We start from the raw sequence: 10,949 nt of genomic DNA, 5'->3' as shown, positions 1-10,949 counted from the left end.
CTGTGGGGCTGCCAGTTCTGGTCTGCCTGCATTTCTGCCTGAGCCTCTTCTGAGAACCGGTGATCTTAGCAATCATGGGAAGAGTCAGCAAAAACAATCCAGGAAGTGAATCCAAGATCAGGATCCTGGCCACTGCCCAGGAACCAGAATTCAGGCAAGTTCCAATGGTGCTGTATGACTTAGGGTGACTCCGGGTTAGGACTCCTCAGGGAGAAAGGGCAGCTGAGCCCTGAGGAGAAGCAGGTGGAAGAAGAGCTCTTGCTGGATACCTCATCTGGGCACTGGTGCCACCTGCCAGCTGCTGGTACCCTTGGGCAGGCGCTGGTATCCCTCTGGGTTCCTGCATCCTTAACATCAGGTCACTCAGTTGGATTCACTATTGATTCCAAGTTTCCAAACAGGTCTGAAATGCTCTACACTGATGGGTTGGGAACGGTAGCAGGAAATTGGAGGCAAAGGGCCTGGAGAGGGACTGTGTGAAATGTTAGGCAAAGACAGAAGGGAAATGGAGAGAAAAAAAGATGGGACAAGGATGCTTTTGTCCACTGAACTACAGAACCTCCAATTTTGGTGGGTAGATGACTGGAGAATTTGTCCTTTTGCTCCCTCCAACCCCAACTTACGGGAGAGAAGACCCAACCGAGAGTTTGAGAACCCTACCTGGTAACTGAGTAGATATGTGATTTCAGGAGGAAAGTGAGAAAGGTGATGAGGGAAGGTCAATCCTCAGTCTCCTCTGGAGGGGCGGGTGGCACATCAGAATCTGGAACACAGGGGAGTTGTTTACAGAAACATGCAATGTGCTTTTCCAGAGTGAGAGAGAAGGGCTGGGGGCCCAGCCAGCACCCCAGAGCTGTGAGAGGAGAACGTGACCTTTGTGCACAGAGTCAGGAAACCAAGCAGCCCTGCCCATCTATGGTCCTAGGGACCAAGGAGGGACCAGGACCCTCGGGCCACAGAAAAGAGGCCTGGAGGAGCCCTAGGCTCTGGGCTGTGAGCCCTTGTCCCACAGCATGACCTGGGCAAGCATTCCTGGAATCACTGACCAATCTGTATGAAGTGAGGGGTCCTATGTCCACTACTCCCCAAACTGACATTCTGGGACTCTTTGATCTTCAATTATGCAGATATGTAGAGAGTCACCTGTCATTTACTCTACCTTATAGGGTATTTTAAGGAAATTTAGAAAAATAAATAGCCCGGGGCTGGCCTGGTGGCGCAGCAAAGTTCGAATGTTCTGCTTCAGCAGCCTGGGATTTGCCGGTTCAGATCCCGGGTGTGGACATGGCACTGATTGCCAAGCCATGCTGTGGTAGACGTCCCACGCATAAAGTAGAGGAAGACGGGCATGGATGTTAGCTCAGGGCCAGTCTTCCTCAGAAAAAAGAGGGGGATTGGCAGTAGTTAGCTCAGCTAATCTTCCTCAAAAAAAAAAAAAAATAGCCCCTTTACGTAAACTAAATCATTATAGGAACATTGGCCAGAATAAACTAGGAGTGCTTTTCTAAACAGTTAACAGCAATCATACTTGCCCCGGTTTGCAGGCCTGTGACCCTCCATTGTGCCGGCTGTGCCTGAGGAGGTGTGCAGCTGAAGGCACTGGGAGGGCCAGAGATTGGTGCTGACGTTTCTTTCTTTTCCCTGTTGTCACCTGCTGTAGGTTCTGGCACAGATCCTGACTCAGGGGGGCACCTGGGAGTCCCCCTCTTCTAGCCTCCCCACTCTCCCCCTCTCCATCTATTCCCCCTCCTCTCAGTATTTGCTTGCTTTCTCTAGGCCAAATATTTATCAAATAAATATTTGATAAAAAATATCAAATATTTTTTAAAAAATTCTGGAGTATTTCAAACATGCCAGCTGAGAGGGCTCAGTCACCTGAGTATTTATTGAACACTTCCAACTTGGAGTTTACAGGCCTCAGTTTCCTCAAATGTAAAGCTATGAGGGGATTGGACCCCAACCAGTGGTCCTCACTGTATAATATAAAAAACGCTTATGTAGCAACCACGCAGATTTAAGAAACGTCAACTTTATGCCACATGGACTTCAGAGTCTTAAAAAATGAAAGAAACCCACCAGGATGGAAATAATCAAAAAATGGAAAATAGCAAGTGTTGGTGAGGATGTGGAGAAATTGGAACCCTCATGCATTGCTAGTGGGAATGTACAATGGTGGAACCACTACGGAAAAGATCTTGGTGGTATAACGTCAGAAAGTTACACTTAGAATTACCACATGACTCAGCAATTATACTGTTAGGTTTATATCCAAAAGAATTGAAAGCAGGGACCTCAATAGATGTTTGTAACTCAATGCTCATAACAGCATTATTCACCATAACGAAAAGATGGAAACAACCCAAATGTCCATTGACAGAGGAATGGATAAACAACACATAGTCTATACATACAACGAAATATTATTCAGCCTTAAAAGGGAGTAGAATTCTGATACATCCTGGGACATGGATGAACCTTGGACAGCATGCTAAGTGAAATAAACCAGACGCAGAAGGACAAATATTGTATAATTCCATTTCTATGAGGTACCTAGAATAGTCAAATTCCTAGCGACAGGAAGTAGAATAGTGTTTACATGGGGTTAGGGGAGGGAGCATGGGGAGTACTATCTAATGGATACAGTTTCAGACTGGGATGATGAGAAAGAAAGGTCTGGAGATGGATGGTGGTGATGGTTGTACAACAGTGTGAATGTACTTCACGCCACTCAACTGTACACTTAAAAATGGTAAAATGGTACATTTTATGTATATTTTATTACAATAAAAAAAAAACAAGTGTTAATTCTTTCTTTCAAGACCTGGTTCAAAAGCCATCTTCCTCCTGCATCAACCCACCCCATGCCCATCCAACCAGACCTGATATGTCCTCTGGTAATCATTTGTTTCATCTATCTGAACTAGCAAAGACATTGTGTGTGTATGTGTGTGTGTTTTCACAGAAACCCCAAGAGGGAAGAAACGGAAAAGTCATCCATTGTTCCTTCCACAGGCATGATGGAGCACCTGCTCCCTGCCAGGTGCTATATTAAACACGGGGACAGAGAACTAATGTGATACAACATAGAGGGGTGTGGAATGAGTAGGGGCAGACAGCCTGGGAGAGCCGGAGCGGAACTATGCTGAGGAGGGCATGGAGGGTGGCGGGGGCGGGGACTGCCCTCAGAGCTGACAGCTTTTGAGCTGGCTATTGAAGAATGAGTAGGAATGAAGTAAAGAACAGTTTGATGGGTGACTTTTGACAAAATAGGATTGCAAAAGAGAGCCTGGGTGGGAAGTTGGGTCAGAGATGCTGCTCAAATGGGATTAGCTTGGGTCCTACCCAGCGGTGACCTTGGGCAAGTTACGTAAGGTCTCCGAGTGTGAAATGAGGGGAAATAGTATCTGCTGCCTGGATCACTGTGAGAATCAAACAGGGTAAAGTTTGCAAAGCAACTGCCTGCCAGTGGGCCCCCTCCTCATTGCCTCAGCTGGAGAAGCCCCCTTGTGATTGGAGAAATCTCTCTGATGCTGAGAATAGGTGTAGAAATCACCAGAGAACAAGCCCGTTGGGCAGTCAGTTATCTGTGTCCTGGATGCCTTCACCCCATACACTGAGGTCCCAACGCACCGCAACCCCAGTGGAGCTTGGTGGGAATGCCCACCGCCTAGACTCCGGGGCAGGGTACTCAGTTTGGTTTCAGGACTGTATGTGTAGCAGGACAGCCCATTTTGGATCCTGTGGGTCTGGGTGGGTCAGAAGGTTGAGAATGATCTGGAAACCCAATCATCTGATCCAGGAGGCCAGATACCCAATGAACTAGAATTTGAATGTGAGTGGCCCTTTTGTGGAAGTTGCCAAGTGACTAAGAACCTGGGGTTAACCTCCCCCAGGTTTTGGAGAGATGGGGAAGCTGTGCTGAGCTTTCCAGAGGCCTCAGATTCCTACTGATGGTTTTAAGTAGTGTTTCAGTTTCATTCTTGGAAAGGGCGGCGAATTCCCATTTTAAATTCACACTGCATACATTTCTGATTGATTTCTGTTTGTCTAGAGGCTCTGGGACTTGCCAAGTCTCCGTCAATAAACTAGAGAGGATTTAGGAAGAGGTAATTAACGGGCTGGAGCCACTGAGGGAAAGGGGAGAGGGAGCAGGCATGATAGAGATATCGAGCCACCCCCTGGCCTGCAGAGAGGGGGTGCGGTTACGGGAAGTGCCTCCAGAGACAGCCACCAGAGGACTTGCTGGGGTAAAGCCTTGCCCAGTTACAACGCTGGGAAAGCTGGAACTGAGGCGGGTGACAAAGCACAGGGTTTGGAATCAGGAAACCTGATTCTTGAGTCCTAGTTCTGAAAGACTTGGTGACTTTCGCGAGGTCCCTAACTTCTTTGTGTCCTCACTTGTAGGATGGAGACAGGTTAATCTCCATCTTTTGCTCTTGGCAACCTCAGTCAGAGCCAGCTCTGCCCTCACCTGCTCTGGGAGGGTCAGCTCGAACAGCACCCTGGGGAGTGGGGCTGGATGGTGAAACCTCCCCCCACTTGCCCCAGCTGACTGCCGGAGCTGGAATCTGACCAAGAGTGACCAGCCACCACACTTGAGGCTGGTTTCAAAATGACAAGCTACACAATCAGATTCTCCCTGAGAATTTGAAAGGAAACCTGGGAGCCATTGATGGTAGTCTTGGCACACTGTAGACTGGAGGGTGGGTGCCATGCCCGGCCACTTGCAAGATGAGGAAAGGGAGGGAGGAGGGAAGAGAGAGAAAAAGAGAACACAAAATGCAAGAGCACCCTCCGTGCAGACCAGGATCCCAGCTCCAGCTTGCACAAGGCCTGCTGAACCCTATTTCCTGTCCTTTGATTCCTTGAGACGTCAGCATTCCTGCTGCAGCCTCCACTATTTCCATTTCTTGAACCCGCATGAGCCTGGCCCACCTGGAAGAGTGGCGGAGAGAATTAAAGGAGATAATGTAGGTGGCTGAGTCTGAGGGCTCAGATCCAGGGCTCTAAGCTCCCTGGAGGTGCTGTGGGCCCTTCACTTTCTCCCTCAACACCCAACCTGCTGCCACCTCTCTGTGTCTGACTCAGTGATGCTCATCTCTTTTCTTGCTTGTTGTTCTGACCCCTACCCACAGTCCCAAGAGCAACCCCTTGTCTCCCTTGCTCATGCTCTCTGCAGTGCCTGGTAGCACCCAGCACCTAACAGAGCCTCAGGTAATAAATATGTAAGGGATGACCGAATGCATGAGTGGTGATACCGTCCACCTGGTCACCTAAGTTGCTGGAAACCAGAAGGTCAACCTCGGCTCTTCCTTATTCCTCACGCTCTGTGCTCAGACATGGAGGCTTGGCATCAAACTTCCTGCATATTTCTGCCCTCGGTCCTCTCCTCCCCATCTGGTTTCCACCACCCAGCCACTTCTCACCTGGCTGGCGCAACTGCCTCCTGCACTCCACCCTCCACTCAGCTTCCGAGGGAGCCCCAAGGCACCCACACTTTTCAAAGCTGCCCAATCCCCTTGGCTTCTGGATCACTTGGCCTTGTGGGCCCTCGAGCATGCCTGTACCCACCTCCCTGGCCTCACCTCCTTCTCTCCTGGCTTCTCCCTTTTGGCTTCAGCAACACAGAACTGTTTGACCCTGAAATGGTTCACCTCCCTGCCTTTGTCCCTTCTGTCCTGTCTGCCTGAAAGGCTGCACTCACTCCGCCTCTCCTGGCACCTCACTACCTCTAAGTCATCTTTTAAGACTCAGCTCAGCAATCACCTCTTCTACAAGACTCAGGAGGCTTCTCCAGGCTGGTTCAGGGCCCTCCACTGGGTTCCCAGAATCCCTTGCATTCCAGTTTTATCAGAGCACCTACATGGCTGTTGCCATTGTTTTCCAAGAGATGGTAACAGACAGCCTGGCATTTCCTATGAGCCCCAGGAAAGTTTAGTGAATAAACATCTGGAAGCAGACGGACCTGGGTTTAATGCCTGCTCTGTTCCTTTTTAGCTGTGTAACTTTGGGCAAGTGGTTTAACTTCTCTAAGCTTCAGTTTCTTCAACTACATGCTAGAAGTAATAATAATACCCACATCACAGGGTTATTGGGAAAACTAAAGGCAGCGCAGGTACAGCCCTTGGCACCCGGCTTTGTGAGGAGGGCTCCATCGATGTGAGTGTGAGCTGCTAACAGAACTGAGGAAAATATTTCTCAGACGGCTAGGGCACAAGGTCTCCAAACGTCAGAGCTAAATCTGCCGTTCCAAGAACAATTAAGAAGTCTTTCAGAAAACAGCAGCAGCAGCAACAACAAATCTTCCTTAAGTGTTCCTTCAAGGAAGTTGGGGGAGACTTGTTGAAAAACCAGGCATCCTGCACAAACCATGACTGAGATTTTAAAGTGAAAATAGAAAAGTTTAAAGGAAGCCATGGATCCCTTAGGGGGCGGATGGGGAGGACTTGGGCGTGTTAAGAGAACAGAGGGACAGATGACAAGAGGTAAAGGGTGGAAGTGTGGTGCTTGGTGGCGGCGGGGCGGGGTGGAGTGACAGCCACGACTGAACTCTTTATGGAATAGATGCCACCCTCCGGGGTTGGCCGCGCGCTGCGCTGAGCGAGGAACCGGCGCTCCGGGATCTGTCCAGGCGGCTCTGGAATTTCAGTCCTTCTCAGGAGGGCCTGGAACAATGGCGCCCGGGGAACCTGGGCTCCGGTACAGGGCAGCGGGTAGACGTTTACACGTGCCCTCATGTGTGCGATCGGCGGCTGCTGCCTAGAGAGGTTGCAAGAGGGTGGGAGCGATTCTCAAAGAGCTGGGCGCAGGCGCGGGGGCAGGGCTCGGTTGCGCCCATCCTTATCCCCGTGCCGCCCCTCGAGGAAGGCCAAGGGCATAAGCGCGCTGGCCCCGGGGCCAAGAGGGAGGCGCTCTAGGCGCGTCTCTGGCTCCTGGCTCAGGCCTCAGTCTCCTCCTCCGGGCAGTGGGTTTGCAGCCCCGCGGTTGGAAGAACGGCTCGTGTAGGCCCGCCCGAGCCCGCCCCTCCCCGGAGCCTCCCCCAGGGTTTGGGCACGTCCCGGTCTCGCTCCGTCCCGCCGCCCCCGGGGCCCAGACTTGAGGGAACTGCCGGCGGGGAGCGCGGCCCGGGGTGCGCAGGGACAGGAGCGCAGCGGGTCGGCCGCGGAGTTCCCCGGCGGGGGCGGCGCGCGGGCGGGGACCGGGTCCGAGCGCCCCGGGCGCGGCAGCCGCGCCAGGAGGTCCGGCCGCGAGCGTGACCTCACGGGGAGGGGCCAGCGCAGCGGCCCTGGGCGCGGAGCCGAGCGCCGAGAGCTCAGCGCCCGAGCCGAGCAGCGAGGAGCTCACGCCGTGGCCCCGATGGAGCGGTACAAAGGTGAGCGCGCGGGTCCCGGCGCGGCGCGCACCCACTCCCTTCCTGCCCCGCACGGCGCCGGAAAGGAGGGCTAGGGATGGAGGGGGGCGTCACCGCCTGCGCCTCCCGTCCCGCCTGGACTCAGGTGAGCAGAGCCGGCTGCCCCCGCCCAGACCTGGGCCGAAGACTGGGGCCACAGCCGCGCCGCGGGCCGGGCGAGTGGACTCCTAGGTGGCGGCCGCGGCCCGGGCCCTCTGATCCTCCCGGGCGCGGAGGGCGGGGGTCGGCGTGGGGAGGCTTCTCACCTGTTGGAGGACAGAGCATGCGGTTTGCGACCCCCTCGTGCCCCCCGACCCGCCAGGCCCCAGACGCCCCGGAAAGATGCCCGGGGCCGAGGAGTCCCCAAGTGAGGTCGGAACAGTGCGGGGCTGCTTGGGAGCAAAGGGGCAAGTTGTTGGGTCCTCTCGCCCGGGCGCCAGACGGAGTGAAGGTCTTCTGCGGACCCCGGGAAAGAACCTGCGACGCGATGCGCTTGGGCTGTGGGGCGGGCGCTTGGCTCCGCTCCCGGCTTGGTCGGGCTACCCCAGTCGTCCGGCAGCTTCGGTCACCGTCTCTCTCTGAGCCCTTCTCCGCTCTCCTACCCCCAGGCAGGGGAGGCGGGCAGGGATTGGGGGCCGAACACGGTGTCCTGCAGGTGGAGTGCGTGGAAGCGTCTCGGCCCGAGGGCTTAGCGCAGTGCGCAGCTGGGCAAGTTTTGGGTTTGGCTGAGGCCGGGGTTGTGTCCTGTGCCCAGCTCGCACCCTTGCTTGGAGCCCCTGGGCTGGAGTCTAGAAGCCTCGAATTGCAGATCTTTGGGCAAAGGAGCTGAAAGAAGTGTCCCTTAAGCGGGACGCTGCGGGCTCCCCTACCCGCTTTCCTTTGGGAAAGCCTCTTGCACTTACTTTCTTGTCCTGGACTCGTCTCTGCCAAACCTGAAGAGGAAATACTGTTTCTATATTTATTTTCCCCTGGGAGAGAGCAATAAAGGAGAATGCTGAGATTCCCAAGGAATCTCTCTCCCAGTGGTTTCTCATTTCTGAAACTGACGTAAAGGAACCTTTGGGGACCGGCTTTAGTTCCCTAAACTAGTCGTGTCTTTTGATTTTCCTATTGCTTTTTCTCGTCTGGGTCACCTGCTTACAGGTGAGGGCGAAAGACCTAAATCTTAGCGCTTCACAGGTAAAGGAAGGGTCTTTGCCAGGAGCACAGGAAGCCGGCTGGGGGGACAGGGTTAAATTTGTTGGCAACCTTCGGTTTCTTTCTGCGAAGCCTCGCCGGAGCCTCTCTCACATTTCTAACCGGGTGTTTTTTTTCGTCTCAAATTCTGCTGAGATCGCGTCAGTTTTGCGCCTGAATGACTGAAAGCGCCCTTGTGGAGCCTCAGAACACTTGAGGCCGCCGCAGCCCCTCTCCTTCTAAAAGGGCAGTTTGCTGCTCCCTCCCCGACGCTGGCTCAGCGCCCTTTGGGAGGGACCCTCACAGGGAATTTAGGACTTGAATTGTCCACTGGAGGGGCCCTTCCAGCTCAGGGTCTGCCTTTCCTGCCTTGTGCTAGCTCCTGGTTGAAGGTCCAGATTGCAAGCATATTAATCTTTCAAAGTTAGGGCAAATGATAACGTTTTGGATCTTCTTTCCAAATGCCCAGTTACTATGGGAAGGTTTTTGTATTCATAGCTTTTGACTTGGCCCTTGACCTGAGAAAGTCTCCTTAGTTATGTTTGTCTCTCGGGAGTTTGAATCCTCCCACCCTGGAAGATCAGTTAGGGGTTTTTGCCAACTGAAGGAAACAGTTTCCAGCTCAGAGTGTTTGTGTTTTTGGTGACACATGTGTCTACCTCATTATTCTGCAGTCAGTAAGACACAGTGATAAGTGGACACAGAATTATCTGGATTGCAGAGGCTAATCCTACTGTTTGACTCTGGAGAGAAATCTCTTCAGGTGTCACTGGTGAATGCTACTGTTTACTACTCCTTTCAGCTGAGGAATTTGGGGGACCCCCCCCCATGTAGAATTTCCTGTTCACTTGAGAAGAAGCTGAGTTGTGCTTTGATCACTCACTGAATTGGAAAGTTCGTCTCTGCAAAATGAAGCATGTTGGGCCCAATCTCCAATTAACCAGTGCAACTCTAAGTAGAATGCGTAATGTGCTTGTTAGAGTTGGAGGGCGTTTTCTTTTTTTCTAAGGTAAGACTGAATAATGGAATAACTAGGTATAGTGGTTTAAACAACAAAGTTAAATGTAAAAGCAAGATTTCTTGGGCTCTCAAAACATATGTGAAAATTGTAAAGAAGAATTACTTATGACGCTTTAAAAACTTATTTAAATGCCTCATTCTATGTTTCTATACTCCCAATTTTGAGCTCTCCCTCCATCTCATAGGTAGAATGCCTCATCACTGTCTCCATATTCTCAAAATGTTTTGTCTAATTTGTAAATCTTACAAAGCAGTTGATGGAGAAATTGTTTTCCGTGTTCCCCAGCCTGCCTGTTAACATGTTATACATCCTCCAAAACTAGCCTATGATTTTTAGGCTCTGGGCTCATTTTCCATTGTTTGGTAGGATGTAAAGAAAGGTCTGGAGCTGAAGAGTGGTTGGAATATTACCTTATGTCTAATGCAGAAACATTTCCAGGATTGCTCCCCGTTCCTTCTAAGCCGTTCTGCTAGACAGCCATGGCTCTTGCAAGCAAAAACAAGGGGAGTGGGGAGGGTATGTGGGAGTGTCTTCCCAGAGAGATGGAGCTTTTATGAGAGTTGTCATAAAAAATGTTGGTAGAGTTGCTATATCTTGTATGTGAATCTCTTTGGTTTTGTATAAGCAGTGCTAAGTTCTATAGGGTACTTTGAAAAGGTTCCCATCCTTGGGTGTTTACATATTTATGACTCTCGTAAGCGCATCCTTGTATCACTGTGCGTTAGCCCATGGCCGAACTCATACCACGTGGTCAAGGATTCTGGTTCCTACTGTTCTTCCAGCTGGTGAGTGCATCCAGGGCCAAATGTGACTGACCTACTATCTGTGGATTGCACTTGGAACGTCCAGGCTGAAGCTTCCTGAAATTGTGTCATACTTGGATCCAAATAGACATGGCTGAGATAGTGACTTTAGTTTGGATCACAGTAATTGACTGAAAGTGTAATCATTCTTTTCCTGTGTTCTTTTGTTTCTGAGTCGAATCACCTGATTCTCAGGAGATGGCTCTTAGTTCTAGGGTACCGGAAAGTAGAGATGAGCTGTGAAGAGTCAAGCCAGTAAAATACTTGAAAGCTTATATGGGAATCATTGGATCTGTGGTCAGGAAAGGTCTGAAAAAGAAAAGCTAATTAAATGAGCTGGGCAGATTGATAATGTTCATTTCACCTTCATAGGAATCATCTGTATTTGTTATTTTTCCATGCCTTGGAGCTCAGGTTTTTCCTTGTTGAAGTTTTACCTAAGGCAGTGGTTCTAAACCTTAGCCACACATGGGAACCATTGGAGAGCTTTAAAAAATAGGGTTATGTAGACCCCACCCAAGACAGTCTGATTTAATTGGTCTAGGGGTCCAGCTTAGGC

The 10,949-nt window shown here is 51.3% G+C and overlaps 1 protein-coding gene across 8 annotated transcripts in view; it reads left to right on the top strand.

The window, feature by feature from the left end:
* The first annotated feature begins 6,578 nt into the window (after positions 1–6,578).
* The window catches only part of AFAP1L2 (actin filament associated protein 1 like 2), a 97,695-nt gene continuing 93,324 nt past the window's right edge, over positions 6,579–10,949 (top strand). For 4 of the 8 annotated variants that reach the window (XM_046648912.1, XM_046648906.1, XM_046648890.1 and 1 more), the window contains exon 1: positions 7,434–7,496. In XM_046648912.1, the coding sequence (XP_046504868.1) occupies positions 7,449–7,496 (48 nt within the window). In that variant the 5' untranslated portion in view covers positions 7,434–7,448. Of the gene's footprint in view, positions 7,497–10,949 lie in introns of all 8 variants that reach the window. The other 4 variants (XM_046648895.1, XM_046648901.1, XM_046648923.1 and 1 more) reach the window with 4 other exon arrangements.

Source organism: Equus quagga, chromosome 2 (assembly GCF_021613505.1).
Source record: "Equus quagga isolate Etosha38 chromosome 2, UCLA_HA_Equagga_1.0, whole genome shotgun sequence".
Taxonomy (NCBI): Eukaryota; Metazoa; Chordata; class Mammalia; order Perissodactyla; family Equidae; genus Equus; species Equus quagga.
The sequence above is the reverse complement of the archived record's forward strand: the minus strand, read 5'-3'. Positions and strand labels throughout refer to the sequence as shown.